Source organism: Martes martes, assembly GCF_963455335.1.
Source record: "Martes martes genome assembly, chromosome: 1".
Lineage (NCBI taxonomy): Eukaryota > Metazoa > Chordata > Mammalia > Carnivora > Mustelidae > Martes > Martes martes.
The window spans coordinates 5,831,283-5,858,241 of record NC_137888.1 but is presented as its reverse complement, the minus strand read 5'-3'; the positions used below and the strand labels follow the sequence as shown (position 1 = coordinate 5,858,241).

The 26,959-nt window shown below is 43.2% G+C and overlaps 1 protein-coding gene across 1 annotated transcript; it reads right to left on the bottom strand.

Moving 5' to 3' along the window:
- Positions 1 to 889: 889 nt before the first annotated feature.
- LCA5L (lebercilin LCA5 like) lies at positions 890 to 21,573 on the bottom strand (the record flags this gene model as incomplete). The annotated part of the gene is made up of 8 exons (XM_080808317.1): positions 890 to 2,699; positions 5,654 to 5,771; positions 5,939 to 6,042; positions 9,452 to 9,536; positions 14,326 to 14,463; positions 16,376 to 16,890; positions 20,783 to 20,920; positions 21,243 to 21,573. 8 exons carry the CDS (start codon positions 21,571 to 21,573, stop codon positions 1,972 to 1,974), a joined length of 2,157 nt encoding a protein of 718 aa, XP_080664443.1. The 3' UTR covers positions 890 to 1,971.
- Between the last annotated feature and the right edge of the window lie 5,386 nt (positions 21,574 to 26,959).

The window sequence follows — 26,959 nt, the reverse complement described above, 5'->3', positions numbered from 1 at the left end:
TTTTCTTCAGATCTTTTTGCTCTCTGAGTTCTGGGTTCATCTGCTGTGAAGCCCATTCATAGAGTTAATTTATTTTTTTATTTTTTATTTTTTTAAAGACTTATTTATTTATTTATTTGATGGACAGAGATCACAAGTAGGCAGAGAGAGAGGAGGAAGCAGGCTCCCTGCCGAGTAGAGCCCGATCTGGGGCTTGATCCCAGGACCCTGGGACCATGACCCAAGCCGAGGGCAAAGGCTTTAACCCACTGAGCCACCCAGGCGCCCTATAGAGTTAATTTAAATTAAATGATTATATGTATGTCTTTTAAGTTTTGTCACATATGCTGAGTTCTTGTTCTTTTTATTCATATTTTCAGAAACTTCTTTTATTTCTTTAAACGTGTTTATTTTCTGTATATAATAATTCCAACATGTAGAGCCTTTGCAGATCTGAACCTGGTATCTGTTGTGCCTGTTGGTTCTCTTACACCTTGTTTTCCTGTGTCTTATCATTTTTTGGACTGCATGTATGTGGGTGTTTTTTGTTGTTGTTTTTATTTTTATTTTTTTTTAACTGTCTTGTGGGAATTTCTTGAGGCCTGGGTCAAGGACAGGTTTTTCCAGAGATAGTTTGCATTTCTACTGCCCTGGGGGTATTGCCAGCCTAGATCTTTCTCCTTTTTTAAAGTAGGTTCTATGCTCAGTGTGGAGCCTGACATGGGGCTTGAACTCAAAACTCTGAGATCAAGACCCGAGCTGAGATCTAGAGTCAGACCCTTATGACTTATGCTCTTTTTTTTTTTTTTTTTTTTTTAATGTTCTTGTGGGTAGGCCTAAGAAAAGATCGCTGGAAAAATCCTAAACCTGCTATAAAGCAAGTAGACATTGCAACACTGGACTATTATTCTATATATCATTTTAAAAAATCCTTTTAGTACATTTCTTCAGAATTTAGGGCAAGGCATTTATGTCATTTGACAGGCATTTGCATATCTCCCCTTAGAAGCCTATGGGACATCTGACTCTCCTCCCTCCTTCCCCCTCCCCCTTCCTTCTCTGTTCCCCTCTGTGGTTTTCATAAAGATCAAAGCTTAGGGCCTTACAGTGTTTATCTCCTCTTTGGTTTCAAATACAATTGTTTTCCCACCATGGTTTTTCCACTTTCTTTTAAAAGTTTTATTTTACTATTCTCAGTTTTTTAAGGTGCTAATATTACACACCAATCCATAAACCTCTTTGGAAATAGCATGGTCCACATTGTAAACAAGTTGCCCTTAAAAATAAATGAAGGTAAGTAAAATGATTAGTGCTGGGAGTGCAGCCCCTGTCTAGTTCCGATAAGAGATGCTGTCAGTGCGTGGTAGGGTGGAGCAGCCCGCTGGAGTGGACACTCTTCTGCCCAGGGGCTCTTTTATGGCAAGATTAACCGGAAAAAGGACATGGTATAGGTATGTAACAAATAGAAATAAAAATAGTGAATCTCGGGTGTAAACGAGAGAGTCATCACAAAGGCAGTTTAGCTGAATTGGAGAACACTCAAAAATAATTTTCATAAAACTACTGTTGGTAATCACTGTGCCTTTTTTTTTTTTTTTTAAATAGAATCTTCTCTTTCAAAGCTGCTTCCATGTTTTTTAGTTAAAACACAATTCGATTGCTGCAAACATTCCTACGTATGTGAGATGTGTGACCCTTGGCTGACTGACTTGGACTAATGAGCCATGGAGTCCCACAGAATATTAAAGCCATGGAATCAGTCAGTCTTCCAAAAGATAATGGACATGTTTCAGTTATAGGGAAAAAAGATACAGTTTTATATTTGAAGTGTCACTGGCTAATACACACTGGATTTTAAAAATTAGGTTATAATAACACCTTAATTATCCAAAGTCAGTTCAAGTACAGAAACACACGCAGACACTAACATGAGATTGAGGGCACATAAGAACGAGAATATCATACCAGAATGTATTAGGATATTGATTATATTTAAATAATTATTTTTCTTTTTCCTTCTGTAGGTGAAGACGACTTAATGGAATTTACCATAGTTACTTTAGAATCTCCGAAAGCGTTGCTGGCGGAGGCCTGGCTGGGAGGTAGATGGTGCGTCTTTTTACTTTCCAGAGTCTCGTCAGCCTGTTGAGCAGCAGCAGTGCCGGTCTGGTCATGTTGAAAGACATAGCCTGACCCAAAGAGTTCTTCCATCAGACTGTTTTTTTTATCTCTGAAAGTCTCTTTTGCTTTTGTTCGGGAAGACTTGCCAAAAGAGGGTTCATAGCCACTCACAGAACGTTCTGGCTTCAGGCCTTCTGAGTTACCACGAGGCTTGCTGGTGCTTGTGCCGCCTCTCGTCACACCCGCGCTGACCAGCCCGCCAGAGGCAGGAAGCCCGTGATGCAGGTTCTCAATGGCTTCTGTGAACGAGTAATGCTTTCTCTGTCTGAAGGGTATCTTGAGATTTGCAGCAGCATTTTTATCAGGCATCTTGTCCGTGTCGTTTATTTGGAGACTTCTTTTGAACTCTTCTTTCCCTGGGTCGTCTTCCCGCTTGCCTTCCCGTTCAGGATGAGCTACTTGAATTCTTTTTGGTGGTAGTTCTTCTTCTTCTTTCGCTAACGTGGTTTTCTTTTCTTGATCTTCTTTTCTCTCTCTCTGTCTTCCAGTACTCTCCAGAGGTGCTTGTACTTCCAAATGTTCCTCTTCCTTCGATAAATCTATATTCAAAAAATAGTTTACTTAGTGGTCTTTAATGAGATTTCTATTTCAAGAAGGCATGCTGAGCACACTTACTGACATCGGACGGGCACACGAACATAACCCGCATTCAGCACTAGAATCCAGGGAAAGGGGCTGGTAACAAGCTTGAAATGTCCTACTTTCCTAGAACATACCAAGTAAGAATTACAAAGCCAAAAGAAACATGCATTTGCTAAGAAGTTATCAGTGGACGCTCATCACTGCTAGGCGACAGGGTGCCAGTTAAAACAATGATACTTTTCCCCCATCCAAATTGGCAGATAGTTTCTAGATTTGGGGAGTATATGGGGAAATTGGAACTTCTGTTCCCCGTTGGTGAGTGTGTCAATTGGTACAAGCTTTTTTTGGATGGCAGTTTGAGCTATCAAAAAATTTTTTTAACTTTTTTTTTTTTTTTTTTTAAGAGCAAGAGCGCATATGCTGCATGGGGGTGGCGAGGAGGGGCAGAGCCTGAGGGACAGAGAGAATCTCAAGCAGACTCCCCGCTGTGTGGAGCCTGACCCAGGGCTCAGTCTCAGGACCCTGAGATCATGAGCTGAAACCAAGAGTCAGATGCCCAACTGACCTCACCAGCTAGGTACCCCTGTATCTATCATATTCTTAGATCCAACAACTTCACTTCTAGAACCAAACTTCATAAAAATATACAAGAATAGGTGTAAGGATGTGAACTGCAGCATGGTTTGGTAAGAAGGAAACATCCTATGTGTGTGTCAAGGGGTCACGGCTCAAGAAATGGCATGCACAGTCCATGGGACTCGGGGCAGCTATTATAAGGACCGGAGTGGGTACGCATGGACTGACGGGGGAGGGAGGTTCGCCATCCCATGTTAAATGAAAAAGTCCTCTGGAGGTGACCCTTCCTTTCCGTTCCTTACCAGCACTCAGGAAGCCCTGCCCGCAGCCTCGCCTCTTACGAGGAACGGCTGTTGCAGGTACAGACGGGCGCACCTTCCGCGGAAACCCGCACGGAAGACGCGCGTCCTGCTCACTTTCAAACTCAGTCCCTCTGCGCAGTGTCTCCGGGGCCCACGCTCTTGGCCGGGAGTGCCCGTCGCGGGTGTCCCGGTGTCCGCTCGGTCGCTCCTTCCCCGCAGCCGCACCGTAGCCGCCCTGCCCTTCCCTCCGTGTCATCGTTCTTGGCAGCGTCACCGCCCTCAGAGGCGCCGCACACCTTGTTGCACGGGGCGTTTGTCCTCCCCGCGGGAACAGAAGCGCACGAGGGAGGACGCCTGGTCGTCACTGCTGCATCCGCGGTGCCCGGAGCAGCCGGACACCGTGCGCTCCAAGAGCAGTCGTTGAAGGGATAAGCTCCCCGGCACAATGACCGACGCGGACTGGCCGCTCCGTGGAGACCCAGACCGCGGACCCCAGAAGGAACCGAGCGCAGGGTCGTCAGCTCCTGCCCCAGACGCGGCGGCGCGCAGCGAGCCCCGCCAAGCTCGTGTCGTTGGAACGTGGAGGCGCCACCCCGACCCGGTGGCCGCGCACGGCCTCTCCTGACGCCCGCCGGCTCCGCCGCGGCCCCCGGCTCCGGGGACTTGCCGCAGCAGCTGTGTTGCGGGGCCGTGGGGCGCGGGCACGTTCCCGTGGGCAGTAGTTGAACATGGACGCCACGGGCGGGGGCTTGGGAATTCCGGAGGGAGGCCGCCTGGGTGGCAGCGTCGGCTCAGGCTGGGCCTCCGGACTTCCCCCCAGTCATGATCCCGGCTCAGCGGGGCTCTGCCCGAGATGTTCTCTCTCCCTCCCTCTGCCCCCCGCCCTCTCACGTGTCCACTCCGTCTAAATACACAACATCTTTAAAAGATAATGAAATTCTGAAGGTAAACGATCTCCGACCTCGACCTTCCGGCCAATTACTAGGTTCCAGGGCCGCGTCACGCCGGGCGGGTGAAGCACGCACGTGGGCCTTGCGCGCCGCGTCCGCCAGCAGCTGGCGGGACGGGGCGCTCTCCGCGCGCCCCCGCAGTTACCGAAGGGGAGGACGTGGCTTAGGAGCCGGAAGGCTTCGCAGAGAACCGCGCGGCGGGAGCCTGCGGGGAAGGGCGGGTGCCGGCGCCACAGCTGCGTACCACAGGGGGAGGGGCCCGGGCCGGCGGCGGAGGCTGAAGCCCCGAGGCCTGGCACCGAGATCCCTGCCCCGCAGACCTCCTGGGCGCCCAGCGTCCTTGGCCGGTCCTGCCCGGCCCGGCGAAGGTGACGCCCTCGCCGTCGTGCGCCGCAGCCTGCTTTGGCTGCGGACATCCAGGGAAGCCGAAGCCGGAGTCTGTGCGTCTTCTCCCTGGAGTCTTCTAAAGTCCTCGTTAGCAGGGCCGTTGCCGCTTACTCGGCTGGGTTTGGGTTTGCTCCCCAGTGTGCCAAAACTGAACATACAACTTAGGGATGCGCGTTGTGAGGAACAAGAAGAGAACGAGGTCCATAAAGTGGGAGATGGTGGTTATTTCTGCCGGGCGAGGGGCGCGGGGCTGTGGTTCGGAAGCGCTCCCAGGTGTTCTGGGGGAACGCTGACGTCCTAGTTTTTAAGCACGATAGTGGCTACGAAGGTGTTCATTTCTAATAGTTCTTTACATTGTATATGTTTTGTGTATACTTTTATTAATTTTTTAATAAGGATATTATTTATTTGACGGAGAGAGAGCACAGGCAGGGGGAGCTGCCGAGAGGGAGAAGCAGGTTCTCCTCGCTCTGTGGGGAGGCCAGTGCAGGGCTCGAGCCCAGGACACTGGGATTATGACCTGAACTCAAATCAAGAGTCTGAGGCTTAACAAACTGAGCCACTCAGGCGCCCCTTATGTATACTCTCTCTCCCTCCCTCCCTCCCCCCCCCCTCTCTCTCACACACACACACAGAATAATTCATAACTTAAATCAAGTAAGAGTAAAGGAAACTTTTGAAAGTGGTTAAAATTACCTTCATATTTTCTCTTGGAATCCTCTTGGTTTGGAACTTTGCTGATAGACTGTGGAATTGCACAGGTTATTTCAGTTGATTTTTCTTTTTGACCAATGTTTCCGGTTGTCTTTTTACCCTATAATTTTGAAAAGCAGCAAAAACACATTTTTGGGGGGTATACATAATTTTAAATTGTTTTTTGTTCAATGAATACAAATACTTTTTGTGGGGAATAAGACACTGTTGATACTCTGTTTTCACAAAGATAGGTTCAGACACCGCAAGAACTCAAATGTGTTGTACCTTAGCTGTCAAAGATGGAACGTCTTCTGATTTTTGGGTTTCCTGGTGTTTCATATTTGTCAGTGAAAAGCTTCTGTCTGCTTGTACAGATTTAGTTGAAGAAACTATAGAACAGGTACATTATATGTCAGAAACATTTCACATGTGGAAACAACATTGATTTTAGATCTAAAGTAACATTGAAGTTTGTAGTGTAAGGAAATGTACAGACATTTAAAACTTTTTTTCAATATATGGATAACATTTGTCAGTTCCCTTTTCCCCTACCATTTCACCTGTTTTGTCTTATTTTGGGCTGCAAAGGTTGTGGGTGTCACAGCGTTAGACTCCAAAACATGGAGGCTTTAGGCTAGGAGGGCGCTCCTGTTGGAGGACGCACCCTCCCTGCACAGACCACGGTCCAGAGGCGGTGAGACACAGCGACTTCCTGACTTCCTGTGGCAGTGCCCTTAGTTACCAAAGCTTAGAATGATTACTGTCGCTGGAGCCTGCCACTAAATCTACAGTTTCCTCAAAGTGTGGTCCCATTTAAATGACTCCATGGTTGGTATGATCATCTCTGCTGGCTGTTATTCTGAATTACAAAGCAGAAGCAAACAAAGGAAGGCAAGGAAATTTGAGGTTGTTGCCTTTAAAAGTAAGCGCAGAGACAGAGGATATGATACTCTACACAGAAAATCCAAAACACTTGACCCCAAAATTGCTAGAACTCATACAGGAATTCAGCAAAGTGGCAGGATATAAAATCAATGCACAGAAATCAGTTGCATTTCTATACACTAACAATGAGAGAGAAGAAAGAGAAATTAAGGAGTTGATCCCATTTACAATTGCACCAAAAACTGTAAGATAGCTCGGAAGAAACCTAACCAAGTAGACATAGGATATGTACTTAGAAAACTATAGAACAGTCATGCAAAAAATTGAGGAAGTCATAAAGAACTGGAAAATCATTCCATGCTCCTGAATTAGAACAACACATATTGTTAAAATGTCTATATTACCTAGAGCAAGCTACACATTCAATGCAATCACTATCAAAATAGCATCAACTTTTTCCACAGAGCTGGAACAAATAATCATAAAATTTGTATGGAACCAGAAAAGACCCTGAATGGCCAAAGGAATGTTGAAAAAGAAGACCAAAGCTGGTGGCATCACAATTCTGGACTTGAAGCTGTATCAGAAAGCTGTAATCATCAAGACAGTATGGTACTGGCACAAAAACTGACACATAGGTCAATGGAACAGATTGGAGAACCCAGAAATGGACCCTTAACTATAGTCAACTAATCCTTGACAGAGTGGGAAAGAATATCCAATGGAAAAAAGACAGTTTTTTCAACAAATGGTGTTAGGAAAATTGGACAACCACATACATAAGAAGGACCATTTCCTTACACCATACCCAAAAATAGACTCAAAATGGATGAAAGACTTAAATTTGAGACAGGAATTCATCAAAATCCCAGAGGAGGACACAGGTAGCAACCTTTGTGACTCGGGTGCAGAAACTTGCTAGACATGTCTCCAAAGGCAAGGGAAACAAAAACAAAAATGAACTATTGGGACTTTATCAAGTTAAAAAGCTTTTGCACAGTAAAAGAAACAGTTGACAAAACCAAAAGACACGAACAGAAAGGGAGAAAGTATTTGCAAATGTCTTATCAGAGAAAGGGCTAGTATCCAAAATCTATAAAGAACTTACCAAACTTAATATCCAAAGAACAAATAATCCAATCAAGAAATGGGCAGAACTGATGATTCACAGACCTGTACCCCTGGGGCTAATAATACATTATATGTTAATAAAAAATAAAAAATTAAAAAAATAAAGAAATGGGCAGAAGACAATGAATAGACATTTCTCCAAAGAAGACATCCAAATGGCCAACAGACACATGAAAAAATGCTCAACATGGCTTGGCATCGGGGAAATACAAGTCAAAACCACGGTGAGATACCACCATACACCAGTCAGAATGGCTACAATTAACAAGTCAGGAAACAATAGGTGTTGGCGAGGTTGTGGAGAAAGGGGAACCCTCCTACACTGTTGGTGGGAAGGCAAGCTGGTGCGACCACTCTGGAAAACAGTATGGAGGTTCCTCAAAAAGTTGAAAATAGAGCTACCCTATGACCCAGCAATCACACTACTAGGTATTTATTCCAAAGACACTAATATAGTGATCCGAAGGGGCACCTGCACCCAAAGGTTTATAGCGGCAGTGTCCGCAATAGCCAAACTATGGAAAAAGCCCAGATTTCCATCAACATATAAATGGATAAAAGATGTATTTATATACAATGGAATACTACTCAGCCATCAAAAGAATGAAATCTTGCCACTTGCAATGACTTGGATGGAACTAGAGGGTATTATACTAAGTGAAATAAGTCAATCAGAGAATGACAATTATATCTCACTCATGTGGAATTTAAGAAACAAGACAGAGGGTCATAGGGGAAGAGAGGGAAAGATAAAACAAGATGAAATCAGAGAGGGAGAAAAATCATAAGGTACTCTCAATCATAAGAAACCAACTGAGGGTTGCTGGAGGGGATGAGGGTGGGGGGGGAAGGGGTAACTGGGTAATGGGCATTAAGGAGGGCTTAGGATGTAATGAGCACTGGGTGTTATATAAGATTAATGAATCACTGAACTCTACCTCGGAAACTAATAATACACCATATGTTAATTAATTGAATTTCAGTTAAAAAAAAAACCACTAGCAACAAAAAACAAAAAAGTAAGCACGGAGTGGCTTTTTCTACCAAACCAGGGGTGAATGTTCCTATTGTACCTCTTTTGAGCAGTCTTATGCTGTCAGATCTTGGGGGAGGGGTGGATAAGTACGACCTGTCTTGAAGGGAAAATACTACTCAGCAACGAAAAGGTACAAACGAATGATGGCAGCAGCAACATGGGTGAGTCTCAAAAGCATTAGTCTGAACAGAAGAAGCCAGACACAGAAGAGCACCTGCCGTATGACTCCACTCAGGAAGTTCCAGAGTGGGCGAAGGAAGCTGCTTTGACAGAGGAAATCAGTGTTTGCCTCAGGAGGAGGGGGAAGATTCTCTACTGACTGGGGTACTGGTCACACGCATATCAGCTTTTGTCAAAGCCCGCCGAAATGCACACTTAAAATGGGTGCATTTTACTTAGGCAAATTGTACCTAAATGATGATTTTAAAAACCCACACACTGGCCAACAGATGTGCTTAGTTCACTGTCTGGCAGACATTTTGCTCCCAGCTGGAAAGTGGGGCTCCTGCTCCGCCTGCAGTAAGGACATGCGGGGACTTGGCAGAGGCTGGGAGGACAGGAGGGCGTGTCTTTGCCCTCTTACTGCTTCGACCATATCCCACAGCTCATTATTCTTCTAGAATCACAAAATGTTTCAATACCTAGTAAAACAATTTTTAAAATATCCATTATTTGCATGATATAAAGTAGAAAAACATGACTACATCCTTAAAAATAGATTTGGACCAAAAATAATTAAAGTGTACCTTTTGGATAATCTTCTTTGTCATGTAAATTTTTAAGTATCCGACTAGTATAGATGTTTCTAATTTCAAGTTCTCGATCCTTCTCCTAAAGAGAACCACAATACCAAATTTTCTATAAATGTTTGCTATTTTCAGCCTTGATTTCTTCTATAAAACAATTTAAGTGGACTCAGTATTCTTCGAATAAAATCTGCAGAGGCTAGCAGAAACAGAAATCGGCCATAACCTTTATATCATTCCTGACAGCAAAAAGTATTTTTTTTTTTTTATGATTTTATTAATTCATTTGAGAGAGAGCAAGAGCACCAGCAGATGGGAGAAGCAGAGGAAGAGGGAGAAGCAGAATTTCCTTGAGCAGGATAAGCCTGACAGGGCTCGATCCCAGGACCCGGAGGTCATGACCTGAGTCAAAGGTAGACACTTAACCATCTGAGCCATCCGGGCACCCCCCAAAAGTACTTTTTAACAGAGCAACAGAATTTGTGATGGAGACAATATTGCTGAGGGCTTTGCGAGCCAACTTTTTCTTTTTTTTTTTTAATTAAATTTTTAAATTTTTTAATTAACATATAATGTATTATTAGCCCCAGGGGTACAGGTCTGTGAATCGCCAGGTTTACACACTTCATAGCACTCGCCATAGCACATACCCTCCCCAGTGTCCATAACCCCACCCCCCTCTCCCCAGGCAGCTTCCTTCACTGTACTTTTTCTGTCCCTGGGGTCTGTGCTGTGAAGTTTGCTGGTTTTTTTCTCATGGTCTAATACAGCCACTAGCCATGTTGTGATCTAAACTAATTAAAATGAAATGAACAATTCGGTCCTCTGTCCCGTTACCCATGTTTCCAATGCTCAGTAGCTGCTTGTGGCTAGTGACCACACTGTTTGGTGGTGCAGGCAGAACATTCCCACCATCACAGGAAGTTCTACTAGACAGGGCGGCATTTAGACAGTACGTGCAGGGTGGGTAAAGCCTAGAACAAAGACATTATTGTTCAGGTTTAAATCTCAACATTGACTTTTTATTTTATTATTTTTATTTTTTAAAGATTGATTTGTTTAATTTAGGGTGCATGTGAGTGAGCATAAGCAGAAGCAGGAGGGGCAGAAGGAGAGAGAATCCCACGCAGACTCTTTGTTCATGACCCTGAGATCACGACCTGAGCCAAAACCAAGAGTCGGACAATCAGCCGACGGAGCCACCCAAGTGCCCAGAAAGTACTGACTTCTTAAAGTCTTGGCAAAGCAAAAGGTATGAAATCCTGGCTTGTTGAGGAAAAAAAAGAAAGAAGGTTTCATTAAGCACCAAACACTCTTCTTACACACGCATCAAGAGGCAAGCCCGTTAGACTCAAGACCACCGAGTTTATCCAAAACCACAATCAAAGGAGTATCTGAGTGAAGGGTGTCTTCTACTGCATGATTAGACAGGAAAGCCTGGAGGAAGAGGCCGAGGGAAGGGTTGGGGAAGAGATGGTGGGGAGAGAGAGAGGGAGAGAGAGATTGGATGGGGTTCTGGTCTCCCTGTGCCCCTCAGAGATATTAAGGGGGTGAAGCAACAACTCTGGAGTTTGGGAAACTCTCAGCACAGGAAGCCTTGGCATGGCCCAGGCAATTCAAACCTCTTCATCAGGCCCCCAGATCAGCGTGGAGCTAGAGTAACATGGCATTGCCAAGTGCTAAGTGGAAAGGGCGAAATGCAATGTCCAGGCAAAGGGAGAAGATAGTGGTTCCCTCACTTCCACAAGGAGTGGGACCCCACAGAGGGGAGCTGCGTGGAGAGCTAGGGAACCGGCTCCCCAGTCCTCAAGGTTACCGACCCAGGTGATCCCACAGCACATGCTTTAGGACCGATGCTCTAGCCAAGGATCAGGTGACCGATGGCTCTCAAGGCACTGGCATCAACAGACAACAAATGAAGATCACCAAGATTTGACCCGCGGAGAAGAGGCTGTGAGTTTCACCATTCAGTAGACACCAGGCAGATCCCGTGGGCTTGGCTAGTTAAGACCAGTCACTTCTCAGTAGAACTAGGTATAGAGGTTCCAGAGGGTCAGGGGCCTCTTTCTCCTTTTCCCAACAGAAAGGGGGCACCGCCCCCCACAGATGCTATCTCCACTGAGAAATGGGAGACGGGGTTGGGGAAAACTGCTGCAAGCCTCAGAGACGACCTAAACTAGGACCGGTTTTAACTGGAACAGACGGAGACAAGCTTTTGTTTAATCCCCGTATCTGTCCCTGTTTTCACCTCCCGCTTGTGGGAATGGGGCTCGTGAGGAAGTATAGTTATAGAAAATAAAAAACATTATGTATTTTTGCACATCTGAACGGGAGAGGGCAGGGTTTGTATTTATTTTAATCATAAAATTAATCTGCTATCAGAGGATAACATAGGAGAATGTTAGTCTTTTTTCCAGAAATTATGTTTCTGGGAGCAAAAATGTTACCGTATGTTTCTCTTTTTCTTTTTTTCTCATTGTGATAACAGTGCATTTAGCAAGAAAGAACAGTGATGGGGACAGTTTGTTACCATGAAAAATTGGTCAAGTTTATTCTGGATATTATGTTTAAGAAGGATATTGTGTAGAAGAAATCTTAGAATTTTTTTTTTTTTTTTTACCCCTACTGGCTAAGACAAGAAAGCTTTTAATGATCAGAGGGGCAAGCATTGATCGTCTGGAAAATTCAGTTTTTTCTTTTGATTTGGTCCGGCTCCTTGGAGGGTGGAGTATGTGCTTCAGCAGCAGAGAGCAGGAAGAAGGTGGGTAAGAACGGCGGACTGACAGGTGGCTGGTGCAGGGCTGGCTGGGGGCAAAAGGAAGTCGTGGGAAGGACAGTCTTCCCTCAGGCTTGGAGCAAATGTTCAAGTCTGGGGTGCCCTCCACAGAGCTGGACTCAGAATCAAAGACGACAGGCTCAGAACGCCATCCAAGACACTTGTGTAGTTGAGGTCAATCAGTTAATCAAGCGAAGCGATAAGAAGGAAAATCCACATTTAGGAACGCTCATGGAATGTTTGGGGAATATTTATAGGAAAGACTATTCACAAGCTCAGAGGCTATCAGGTCAAAGTCCAATGGGAAGTTGGGTCATGGTGAAGAACCATATTAAGATCAGGATAGATGGCTTCCAAAAGACAGGAAATAATACCTTTTTTTTTTTAAGAATTTATTTTTTATTTGACAGATTTTGAGAGAGCACAAGTAGGCAGAGTGACAGGCAGAGGGAGAGGGAGAAGCAGGCTCCGCCAAGCAGGGAGCCCGATGTGGGGCTTGATCCCGGGACCTGGGTATCACCACCCGAGCCGAAGGCAGCCGCTCAACCAACTGAGCCACCCAGGTGCCCCAGGAAACAATATCTTAATGGACAATGCCACCCTGACAGGGGTGAGCTTGTAGCCCGGATGTAGGCTGAAGGTGCAGTACCTCATTTGGGAGTGGAAGACTGACATTCTATCCCCTTACTTTTAGAAATGGAGCAGAGTCTAGAATTGTTGTTGGATGACTTGGAAAACGAATTTCTGGGCACCTGGGTGGCTCCGTGGGTTAAGTGTCTGCCTTCAGCTCAGGTCATGATCCCAGAGTCCTGGGATGGAGTCCCACACTGGGCTCCCTGCTTGGCTGGGAGTCTGCTACTCCCTCTGCCCCACTGCCCCGCTCATGCTCGCCATCTCCCTCTCTCTCCTGCGCAAAAATAAATAAAATCTTAAAAAAAAAAAAAAAAGGAAAAGAGAAGAAAATGAGTTTCAAAGTACAGAAAGAGAAATTTTGATCTTTGGGGCCATGCTCTCCCAAACTCAGGTATTAATGATTTATGTTAATATGGCAGACTGCACTTTCCTAAAATTGGTTCAGCAATATTTCTGATCCCATTCCTGGTCCCATGCTCTTCCAGAACCTTGTGACTCCCCATCACGAATCCACTGCTCCTCCTCTTGTACTGCCTTGACAAAGGGAATGAGGTAGAAGAGATGCTATGTGACTGGTTCTCTTTCTGTCTGTATCTCTGCACTCTTCTCCTTGGAACCTAGTTGCCATGTTGTGAGGGAGCCCACACCACATGTGGGTCGTTCTGGCCAACACCCCAGTTATGATCTCAGCTGTCAGTTGGCACCAACTGCAGACATATGTGTGAGACTTCAGAGAATTCCAGCCCCCATCTTTGAACCACCTTACCTGATGTCAAGAGTGGCAGAGATGAGCTCTTAACAGCAAGCCCTGCCCAAATTGTGGATTCATGAACAGAATTAGTATTCTCATTTCTTACACCACTAAATTGTGGAGTAATATGTTATGCAGCCAAAGTGACTGAGGCAGTCAGGACACTAAAACATCTTTAAAGTTTCTATTCCTTTTCTCCTTGGGTCATTACCAGGGACGACCATGAATCATAAAAGGCAATCTCATTTTTCCAGATGAAACAGAACTGGTTTGCAAACATTGCCAAGAGAGACTTTAAAATAAATCTGTGGGCCACTACAATTACTCACCATATTTTAATGATGAAAGGTAATTAAAAAAAAAAACTTAGTTTGGCTTCCATTAAAATGATAGCAAAACGTAATAATATTAATTCATGTGATGGAATGAGAATGTTAACAGGAAGTTTTGTTAAAGAATAGCTGAGAGGTTTAATTCTTCTCCTACAGCACACATGCACCAGGCTGGGGACTCGTCCGAGTGATTTCAGATCTTCTATCTGTTCATATGATTGCAGGGACAAAAAGCTAATTTGAGAAATAGATTCTTTTTTTGTTTGTTTGTTTGTTTGTTTGTTTTTTGTTTCTTGAGGTTAAATAATTTAAAAAATAGTTCTGATATTTTTGGGAAGCAGAATTTCACAAATTTTGTTACATTTTGCTTTAAAAGAAGTACCTTAAGTTTTTGTTGAAGGCGTTTTATTTCCATTTGCAGGGTCTTTGTAGCTGCTTGAGCGGTTACCGTCTTACGGGTCTCAATGGCCAGCTGCCGATTAAAGGCTCTATTGTTCAACCTCAGTTGTTTTTCCAAGCTCTGAAAACAGTATATATTTCAACTCTTCTGTCACCAATGTAGTATTGTTTAAAAAAAAACTTCAATTGTAATGACACTAATTGCATTAATGAGAAGTGTGAATTTTTAGCACAATTTTAGTGCATGGCTGCTACAGGGGTCATATATTAGAACTAAATATAACCACACACACAGACATAAAAGCCAAAAAACCCCAGATCCCAACTCTAGAGAATCACTATATTTTGAACCTAATGTTTTTTTTTTACACTCTGGAATTTGATTTGAAAATACAAACAAACTTTGAACATTTCTTGAAAATGAATAAATACAACCAATGCCATCTTTAAAACTCAACCCAAGTGGCTGGGCTCACATGGAGGAGACCTGCTAAGTGGGGCAAGTGAACTCAGGAGCTCTGTCAAGCTTCAGCTGCTGGAGGGCAGGCGTGAGGGCTCGAGTCTCGGCTGACTGACCCTGGAAGCTCCTGCAGAGACTCACCCCAGCCCCTCAAGGAGGAAGGAATTCTAAGACCAGGAGATCTCTGCCGGCACCGCGGCCATCGGCACTCAGGGCTCACAGGTCTGTGGGCACCTCCTCTCCATCCTCTCCAGCATGATAATTTTATTGCAGAACTCTTTGGTCTGGACTTTGACAGAGGCTTGGCCAAAAGGCCTTTTCTTTCTTTTTTCCCCCATTATAGTATTAATACTTTCTCATTAAAGAAAAGTGGGTGACATGGTAAGCTAGAAGGATGAAATAATCCTAAAAACCCTAGTCCCCAAACTATTAACATTAAAAAAAATACTACATGTTGGCTCATAAACATTTTCTCCAACCACCAAATGCCCTACAACCAAACATAATTTCCCATATGACCAAGTGCATCTGATAAGAAGATAGTTCTTGAATTCTTTTTGATTTTGGTTACAGACATAAGACATGAACTACTTAGCATATATATGTAAAAATATGTAGATAAAAATACATTTATTTTTCCCTGATGGGCATGTGCTAAGATGGGTCCAATATTACTTAGAAGGTCAAATAATAGAACTTTGGATTATGAATTACCTTACTGAAAATGAGGCTGCTCATTTTCTGGAGTTCACACACCCATTTTATGGGAGAAAATTCTCTTTCGAAGTAGAAGAGGATTTTACCAAAGAGGAAATTACCGATAAAGTACATGAAATGAACTCGATATGTTCTTATTTCAAGTTCGTAAAAAAAATTGGCCTCTTACCATCATATAATGAGGCATTAAACAGTAAATTTTAAAAATTTATGTTTGTCCATAGAGACCAAGGACTAAAATAAAATTGGCAGAATTCTCAGTAGAATCAGAGGGTTCCCCCAAATCATCCCTTATGGTGCAGTCCCCGAGCCTTTGATGACCATGTGCCTTCTGGAAGATCAGTGCGTTCATGTCAATGATTGTGGTTCCTTTCCCCTCCCTGTTCCCAGGAGCATTATCCGGGAAACACTTCTGTTTCGAACATACCAACGATGTCTGCGGTAGTGAGAAGACAACTGACCAGGGAATATGAGGGGTGGGAAAGATGCAGGGGGCAGGCTTTTAGGAAAGTAGGCTTTTAATAAACAATTTAAAGTAGAAGGTTAGCTTCTAAGAGGTTTCACCCAACGCAACCCAACCCAAACCAACCCAATAACCTTTCCAGCACACCAACAAGCTTAGAGAATGGTCATTTCCAGACAAACGAGCCCGGCCACAGAATGAGCTCTCTAGACCACAGAAGGAACATCTCCCCTTGCCCCTGGCCCTGACCCCCTCCTTAGACAGCATCACCGGTGTGGCCCGCCAGCAAAGCAGCTAGTAATACTTCACTGCACAGGCATAAGCGTGATGCACATACACCTTCTCCATGTCCATTTTGGAACATTACAATTTCTAGGCCTCTGAAATACAGACCTGTATTTTTTTGTCATTTGCCTCCATTTTTGTTGTAAGAACAGACAATCTTTGAGTAAGTTCCTCTCTCTCTGCAAGGTTTTTGTCTTCAGAAAGTTTCTGCAGGGCCTGCAAGGCATCTTTAGTCTTGAGCAGCTCACTGTCAGCTTCTCGAAGTTTCCTAGATGCACTTCTTTCCTTTTCCTGGGATTTCCTAAGTAGCTGCCTCAAATTTTTGACTTCATTCTGATGTTTTGCCATAATTTGAGGTAGATTATTTTGTGAATTCTCATATTTCCCTATAGCTTTCAAGTGCCTAAGCTGAAGCTGTTTCAAAAACTGGTTTTCTAGGACTGTGACTTCCAACTTACGATGGATATCACCTACTTCGTTTTTTAGCTCTTTAATCTTATGAAGCCTTGCTGACAGCATGCGGTGAGTCATAGCGTCTCTTCTTTGGGTAATCATATTGTTTCGGGAATGTGAATGTGGTGCACTCCAGCTGTGCTTTTTTTCCACTGAGATTTCCTTCTGGCCTGTGTAAGCAGACAATCCAGTTTGTTACTAGTAATATGCATACGGGTGCAGATATGCACATATGTGTCCCCCCGCCCCCACCCCCGCACTCGTGCACGCGTATACAGGCAAACTAGAGGGGGAAAGAACACATGTAATGAATAGCCATGCTCCAGGGCAGGGATTTCATATGCGGGATACCTCCCTCAGGGTCAGCAGGAGTCTATTTAACAGCTGAAGACTGTAAGTCATTTGTCCAAGGTTCCATAACCACAAAGACACACAGCATGGATTGAAAACCAGGTCTTCTTTGATTGGAAAACTCATGCTTATTTCTATTATTAAAGCTATACTAAAAGCCATAATAATAGATATCATTTACTAAGGGCTTACCCTGTGTTAAGCATTGAACTAAATGTTTTATGTAGATTTTCTGATATAACCCTTCTGATAATATGTTATAAGGCAATTTGAGAATAACCTTAGAGTCCAGTGTTACATATGAAGATCTCATATATTCAAAAAAACCCTTAGAAAGCCACTGAGCTTCTTAGAGGAATTGTATGGATATTCCATCTCTCAGTAAGTCCAAAATAGACAATTTTCCCTGTTACTTTGGACTGGACTTAAAAGGAAGTAGTTAGTTGGCTTGTATTCAGAAGTCTATTTTAAACAAAATGTATCTAAATAATATTGCACCCAACTTCTAAGCACCAACCTTATATAACTGCGCTGAGTATGTCAAATGTACACATAACGTCATTGCGTTATTATCCCCTTTTAAAGATGAACAAACCGATGCTTCGTGAAGTCACTTACTGGTGGGCACACAGCTAGTGAGTGGTGAGACGGAGAACCCAGGTCCCATATGTACGTGCATTTGCATGACGTTTATGTACATATATGTGCACACTGCATGTGTGTGTGTGTGTGTGTGTGCGTGTGTATTATTGTATCTACATTCTGAGAGAGACTGAAACTAGATTCTAGGATCTAAAAAAAAACCATGGTCTTCATCCCGGAGAGAGAAAGCACTCAGTGGCCAATGTCACTGGAGTCCGAACATTAAGCTATTGGCCCAAGTGTGGACACTTCATCTGAGACTCAGCTTAACATGTTTGGTATGGGTGGCGGAAAGGGGGTTCTCCCTGCGATGAAAGTGAGCCAGCAGAAACTGAGGGTGCTTTCGGGGATAAAGCATTTTAATTGTGACTATGACAGACTACACGGTGACAATGATCATAGCATCCGCATCATATCAATAATCGATGGACTGTCTTTACAACTATCCTCCCACTGGGAATGATTTTGTAAGGGCTCTGGTTGGATATTTGAGTATTTTGGAATAGGTTTTTGAGTACACTGAAAATTGGAAAGCGGAGGGCTGACTCTAGGACCCCTACTAGGACGCCAGGCACTTTAATGCCTTGGGTGCTGGCTAGGGGAGCCCCAGACCCAGACAATGTGGATCGGGCTGGATTACAACAGGGGTGTCAGGTCCTACCTGCCCTACTTGGAAGTCTGACTCCCAGCTTAGAATATTTTACACTCTTGGGTGGTGTGACCTGGTGGAGAGAAGGATTTCCCTGACTAGAAGGATGACGGATGGTGGGTTCTGTGGGCAGTGGAGACTTCTGTCACTGTCGTATGCTACGCTCACATGATGGGAGGGCAGAATTAGAAGGAGTGGGTGCCTGGGATGAATCTCTGTGGCCCTGGGAGCACTGGCCAAGGCCCCAAGAGGAAGTGTGCATACGGAGTATGGGTACTTTGAAAACAGAAAGTATCAGCCTCTTAGTGATCAATGTGCTTGGACAAGGAGCACATAAGTGATGAGAATGAAGGACCAGATGTCCAATGTGCTTGGACAAGGAGCACATAAGTGATGAGAATGAAGGACCAGAAACCCTTCTCTGGTGTTCTCATCTGTCTAAGGCTACCCACCCTCCCTCCACCCCCTAAACCTGCCCGAGATTACATTTTCTGCCTACCTTAGTGGGTCTTTGGGGGAGGATGAACCAGACTTGTTTCCTTCAGAAGGTAAATATACCACTTGTGTTTGAATGATATAGAATAAATTCATTCTATACATATTATGCATTTTGTATACTAATTAAGGTTATGGAAAGTTGAAACAGGGTTTAGTCCTTAATGATTCTGTATCTCGTTACACTAACCTACACATGTAAGAATGACAAAATTTACAATTTCATTCTTTTTTGTTTTTAAGTTAACATGTAGCGTATTATTAATTTCAGGGTAGAATTTAGTGATTCATCAGTGGCATACAACACCCAGTGCTCATTCCATCACGTGCCCTCCTTAATGCCCATCACCCAATTACCCCATCCCCCCATCCACCTCCCCTCCAGCAACCCTCAGTTTGTTTGCTAGAGTTAAGTATCTCTTACAATTTCTATCTCATTTCATACAATGAGGCAGATTTGGCCTAATGATTAAACTACTCTTAATGAGGGGCACCTGGGTGGCTCAGTGGGTTAAGCCTCTGCCTTCGGCTCAGGTCATGATCCCAGGGTCCTGGGATCGAGCCCCACATCGGGCTCTCTGCTCAGTGGGGAGTCTGCTTTCCTCTCTCTCTCTCTGCCTGCCTCTCTGCCTACTTGTGATCTCTGTCTGTCAAATAAATAAATAAAATCTTAAAAAAAAACTACTCTTAATGAAGGGCCCCAATTTATGACAAGGTATCTGACATAAAACACTCAATAAATAATTGTGGAATAAATGAGGAAACAATTTTTAAAAGTTAAATTATCAGGCACTTAGAACCCAAAGTTCAGTTCCTATAGAAATAGTTTTATAAATGTTAACTGCCTTTCATGCAGCCCCACAAAAGTGCAGAATCGATATAAAATGTAGTGTATAGAGCCATGACCCCTGTCATAAAACCCTGGGGCCAGACTGTTTCTGAATTATTATTATTCTGGTGCATGTACAGTCTTTTCCATAGTACTCCCTGTAGGGTTGGGGACAGCAGACTTTAAGCAAAGAATATTCTTGTGAAATATAGGACTCTTCACACTAAGTGAAATGAATAAAGATCAGTCTCATGTTAGTCCAAATCAGGTTTTTGTTGCCGAATCAGTTTGGGTACCACAGATATAGGAAATGTTTGATTTTCAGAGTTTTGTAAATTACAAATGTGGATAAGGGATTATAACCATGGAGTCTACCCATGAGGTGGGTTCTGTTGTGATAATCTCTTCCAAATGCCACAAACAGACTTCTTTTGACAGAGTCCTAGGTGAGAGGACCTGGACCTTTCATCTCCTACCGAGGGCCTTGCCCATGAGTGTAAGGCTCCCACCTCTCTGGGAAAGGGGCTTTTAGCTTTTTGAGGATCTGGTAGAAGCTCTTGGGTCCTTCTCCCTAGAAAAATTTACAAATGCAAATAGACACACAAAAAATTGCAAAGATTTGCATGGGACTCACAGACATGGGTCTTAGATTAAGAATCGCTATCCTACAGCTTAGAAGAAGGGGACCTGAAGACGATTCAGAAGTAGCACAGGGAGTCCTAGGCACACCTGGTCACAGGAGGCTGGGGGTAGGAGATACGGGGTAAAGGTGATGGTAGGTGTGTTCCACATATAGTATTACATGCTAAAGTATTTTCCAGTTGTTGACTGATGGCAGTTCTGGTGGTCACAGTGGAAGAGAGTTTCAGCTATTTCTCTATTAGGGGTATTTATAAGCCCAGAATTGCCTAAAATGGAAGGGAGTCATCACGGTCCAGGCAGGGAGGCAGGGAATGAGGTTAGGGATATCACAAGGCTCCTTCCAGTTTGGACAGTTAGGAATGGATGGTGTCAGTACTCTGACAGTCTGCGAGGGAATGACATTATTAACAGCCTTTGGAACCACCCCTGTTTCAAAGGATGACCTTTGCCTCACCGGACTTGAAGCCCATCTTCTTGGGGTGTTGAAACAGGTTTTTACATGTCATTGGCAATTCAAACATTGGTTCTTCAGCTGAGATGAAAGGCAAGAAGCCAGTGAGATCCAAGTATCTGTAACGAGGCCACCTGTTAACTAAAAATGGAACCAGCCTCACTAGTGGGCTCCAGGAGGGTAGGTTGGGCAAGAGGGCTAGGATTTACATTTTCAGCCTAACTTCCTGAAAGTTTTGTTATGATTCTTAATTAATTAAGAATTAGTTAATTCTTAAAGTCTTGTCATGATTCTTAATTTCTCTATTTCCTAATTCCTTCTACAAAAGTTCACTTATACAGACACATTTAAAATATGGGAGGACAATAAAATGGAATGTGGTCTACTTCAAATACTAGAGCATTAAATAAAAATGTCATTAGAAACAGAAACTTGGTCTTACTTGGAAAGTGCTGCTTCTTACCTTTAGATTGGGAGATTTTAGAGACGTATTTTTTCTTCTCGTCCTTTTTCTCTTTTATCACGGACTTCTCTAAATAATTTCTATTAAGAGCAGTTTCTGAACATTCAGAGAGAACGTCTTCTGAGTAATCACAGCGAGAACTTAAACTTCTGCAGGAACACTGCGATCTGCTATAGTCAACACTCCTATCGGAGGCGTGTCTGGGACTGCCACTGGGACAGTCACCTGTGCCTGGGCTGCCCCCGCACTCAGCGGCCAGCCTACCAGGTCCTAATGCCGCACCGGGGAGCTGCCCATCTATGTCTGTTTCTGCTGGACCAGGCAGAGACATAGTAAACAACCTGACAGAAGAAAAGTATTTTTAGATTTATAGCTACTGACATTAAAATGAGCGTATGCCTTATCATACTTAACTATAAATGGAGGACTAGGAAAGGGAAACAATACATTCCTTTCAGGTTATTTTCTGGAAAAATCTCAGTTTGGCTTTTATATTTTCTCCACATAAGATATAAGGCCCCTGAGACCAAACTTTGGTGAGATTATACTCACAGGTAATGGAAGATAAAGTTCATATCAGAGAACAACAATGACAACAATTTATGAATTACTGAATTACATCCTCATTCTTTAAGAATGCTGACAATTTTTTTGCCTTGAAGAAAATGACAGTACTTGGTAGGCGTGGGTGGCTGGTATGAAGGGCAACACTGAGGAAAGCCAGACATACTTGTAGAGATGCACACACTTTTATTTATTAGTGATGAAATTACACTTTTGAGGTTAAACATATAATATAGAATACAACTAATTAACCTAGTATTTCTCTAGAGCTCACATTCATTCTAAAATTAAGAGTAATGGTGAGTCCCAAGGATGTACACTTGATCCATAATTATAAGGCTTTTTTATATTTTAATTTTAAAAAATTTGCATTCCTTTCTGTGCTTTATTTAGACTATTATAACATGAAAATAGCTTCCCTGATTATATGTTACATGATGACAGAAGGAAGTCAGAAAAACATGCTGATTTGCATGGAAAAATCATCCAAGTATTGGAGGCTTTTTGAAGACAACCTACCCAATGGAAAGTTCACATTTGTTTAATAACGAACTGCCTATATTTGCAGCTACATAAAGACTGGACTTTTACAAATAATGGATTTGGAAAAATCAAAACTGAGTTTGTCTAATTATTACAAACTTAACTATTCAATGTAAAAAAAGAAACTCTTACTTGGGAATTAAGTAAGAATAAAGTAAGGCAGACTTCAAAGAAATGTGTTTAAAAACTGAAGATGGAAATGAAATTTGATGAAGTGATCCTAGTTTCTCATCAGAGACCAAAGATCCCACATAGTCCAAAGTCCTTATAACCGAAGTCCATGGCTGAGTAACTTAATTTAATTAAGACCTAGACAGAGTCTCTCTTATTTTGGGTGGGTGTGATTCAAATTGTGTACCGTACAAGGTGATTTAAACACAGTAGTTCTTCAGGAATGTTTAGGTCATGAAAGTTTTAGTTCAGTGAATTACTCCCCAAAGCAACTTTCACACACTGTTTCAGGGTCCATGTAGCTAAGATAAATCTTTGGCACTTTGTTCTTGGCACCCTGCTTAATTAACATTCAGTGAAAAATAGATTACTGCATTTTACTTCCACTTTATTTTTAAAGTCTTGGTTTAGAGCCTAGGCAGTAGTATTGAACTTGACTGAGCTGAGCCATTTGTGTGACAAACAAGGCTGGATGACAGTATCTTTCACACAAGCTCTCCTACATGTGCCCCACAAGGTCAGCAATACTTCTTCCTTCCTTTCTGATTGAAGGGCCCTGGGAGAGCTGGCAGCCCACAGTTAAATGCACACTCCCCAAGAACACAAATTTCACAGGAAAGTTAGCTCTCTGAGGTGCAATGAGTCCAGCTCCAAGATCGCTCAGGACAGCCGCTGTACGTAGTTTCTCACATAGCCCTGAGCCACGGTAATTTAGAAAGAGTGATTCCAACATACCCAAACTTTTTTTTTTTTTTGTTAAGTAATTTCTCTATGCCCAACGTGAGGCTCGAACTCACAACCCTGAGATCGAGAGTAGCACGCTCCACTGACTGACGCAGCCTGGCGCCCTTGCACACAGACTTTGGATACTGTTGATAAGCAAGTCCTGCGTTATCTGAAGTGAGAATTTAAAATGGAGACAATATGAAATCAAACACGAAGGACCCCAAACATGGGCCCTCCAGAAGGCTGGCTTTAGTTACACACCAGATGACTCTGTGCCCTTCTGTAATGTCGCTGCACTAAGGCACAGTAATGTCGCGATGGGATGTTGGATCAGCGCACTCGAAACAAAGGAACTCAGCTCCCAGGGGCTTAACAAGGGTTACTTTCTTTTCACTTAATACCCCCAATTCTTCTGTTTTATCAAGAAAGCAAAAGAGAAATTAGCTGCCATCAGACCCTTCCCAATAGGGATCTAACGTCCTCTCTACTAAGAGTTTTTTGGTTTTTTCCCGTAAATCAGTTTCTGCCTCTTTCTGCCTTGGCTTGACTCTCAAACTTTCTCCTTGTCTCATGGAATACAGGAGGCGGTTCACCATCTCCCCACTACAGAAATCTTAGCCCCAATAATCCTACTAACATTAGTACTGTTCTTAATCTTTCACGAGTGTTTTTACTTCCCACAAGCTGCGTTCACATCATCTACTCCTGGCCATGTGAAGGGGACAGGCTCAGGCCATGTGAAAGGGACACGCTCAGACGGGTGAAACAGTTGTTCATGTTTTCCCCCTTCAAGGTCAGGAATTTTTTCATTAGGCATCACAACAGCAAACACCACACATCCTAAGGCAAAGAATCAATCTTTCCAGACCCATTCTCCTGTGTAACAGTGGACAGAGGCACAGGCAAAGATCCTTACTTTTCAATGTTTGCAAATGGTTAAGAAGAGAACAAGATGTTAGTGTACGAGATCCTGAAGGCCCCAAAATGTTCCCCTTTGGCCCTCATAGCCTTGCCTGTCCTTGTCCCTGGGAGGAGTTCCTCCTCACCCCTTGTTGCTCATGACTTTCCTCCCCCCATCCATCCTGATAAATCCACATCATTGCAAGAAGCTAATCTGTGAGAATTTTTGACCAGTTGTTCTTGGCTGACTTCTCCTTCTAAAGCCTTATAAAGATTCCCTCCTCCTTCCTTGTAACACTCTTTTGAGAAAGCCATTCCAGTATCATAGGATACAGGCTTAATTCAAGACTGTGATTCATTTACAGTCACAAATTGTTCAACAGCTACAAGAGTGGGAGTGCGACAGTCGAAGGTGACAACGTAAAGGAATACCAGCGTGGGTTCGAACCTCAGTCTGTCAATCAGTTAAGTGATCTTGGCCATCTACACAATGTGATAACAGCACTGATTCCATGGGGTTATTATAGGGAGAAATGAGACAGTGTTTGTAAATTACCCATCACGGTACCCGTCATGTAGTTCACAATCAATGAATACTAGTTCCCTCTTGGACAAGTAATTCTGGGACAAATGCTTGGATTCTCCAGGGCACTCCCTGTGTCTTTATGTGAGAGATGCAAACACGAGTCAGTCTATTTCCCCATCGACTATTTTACTGGGAACAACTGCTTGACTAAAGCCATTTGACTGAAAACTCCCTGAAGACAGAGACTGTCTTGTTCCTGTTGTAACTTCAGGCCCAGCAGAGTGCTGCCACACGATCAGTATTTGTAAATGCTTGAATAATGATCACCACTATCCCTACGGTAGGCTCTATGCCAAGCACAGAGGTAAGAGCTTACATACAGTAGCTTACTTCATCATGAGGACAGTCCTGTGTAATGGGTACTAGTAACCCTATCTTACAGATGAGCGCACTGAGGCTAGAAATAACCTGTCCAAGGTCACAAAGCTAGAGTTGGGACAACTGAGTTTTGAATCCGGGTCTGTAGGCCTTGAAAGTTTTTTCACTTATGCCATGCTATGTGACCCCAAATGGACATCATTTGACCCAACCTATGTATCACTGCAACCTTAAAATGTTCAGGTATTTTAAACCCTGTGACAGGCCTATGGGAAAAACTCGCTAGTCAGCTTTTCCTGTTTTACCTATAGTGCTGAGTCCCAAATCTGAGACTATATTGAAAATTATCACTCATCCCTTAATTTTTCAGGTTAATCAGTGCAACTCACTTAGAATCTAACATGACAGGAACAGGGAGATGATGAATGGAACGTTAGGGTACTGGAGTATTTTTTTCCATTCTTGGATTAGAATGTTGAGGTTTGACAATGTGCTTATATTCCACTCCATCTACATTAAAAAAAAAAAAATTCCCTCTGAATCACATGCTTCCAAAGGGCTAAAATGAGTTTTGATTGTCCCATGTCTGATGTAGCAGAGAGCTAGCCATCCTGGTCTCCTTGTTTAATAAACACTGATATCACAGGGAAAAAAAAGGAAAAAATTCTAATGGAAATCCACTGGAGCCAAATAAGCCTTAATATCTCTAAATAACCTCTTAAAAGAATTCTACCAGATTAGGGGCGCCTGGGTGGCTCAGCGGGTTAAAGCCTCTGTCTTCAGCTCAGGTCACGATCTCGGGGTCCTGGGATCGAGCCCCGCATAACATTTCCTGTGCATTAACTTCTGCATGTGAAAACTTAACAGTTACTGAACTTTGTAAATATGTGAATTTTTTTTATTTAGGTGACGCATTTTTTGTCTGTTTACTGCTCTTCTCAGCTTTATTCAATGAACTGCATTTTGAGGGTAAAAAAAAAAAGAATTCTACCAGATTAAAATGTACTCTAATGGAAGGTTTTATAGGTTACCTGTAAAAAAGAAGGTGCATCTGAAGACATTATTGCCCTCCTCATTTAGAACTGAAAGAACCATAAGCCTCTGTTGATGGCTGAATTGTTCCACTGCACAGAGTCTCCTGTGAGTCTCTATTTTGCAAGGTCTCTATGGCTTGGAGACTGAATTGTAGCTCCCTTAACACGCTTGAAAAAATAATCTCAGACAATTAAAAATGTCCCAATGAGAAGGTGCCATATTAGCAAAATTGTCTATTAATATTTCCTGCTCATTAATGCAATAGATATAGTTTTCATGGGATGCAAAATGTGGTCTTATTATAGAGAAATCTTTTTGTGTGTGTGTGGGATGGGTGGATAGAAAATTCTTTGTTGTCACCAATTATCTAGTGGATGTACTGTCAGTTTTGCTTTTTTTTTTTTTTTAAGATTATTTATTTGACAGAGAGAGAGCAAGTGAGCACATAAGCAAGGGGTGCGGCAGGCAGAGGCAGAGGGAGAGGGAGAAGCAGGCTCCCCAAGGAGAAGGGAACCCGACATGGGGCTCGATCCCAGGACCCCAGGACGATGACCTGAGCCGAAGGCAGATGCCTAACCAACTGAGTCACCCAGGTGCCCCTTTAATACATTCCTATAGTACATGGTATGAGGCACAGTCAGTCTACTGTTGGTCACTATTACAACCTAATCTATTTCACTGATAAAAAACATTAAGTAACTTCGGATTAATTACTGGGTTCATTGATCTACACTGCCTCATAATTAAAAAGACACAAATACTTTATGTAGTAAAAGGGATTTTGCATTGATCAGGTGAAGGGCCCTGAGGTCAGGAGATTACCTATGTCGGCCTGATGTAAACACAAACTATGATTTCAATCCATATCTGTAAG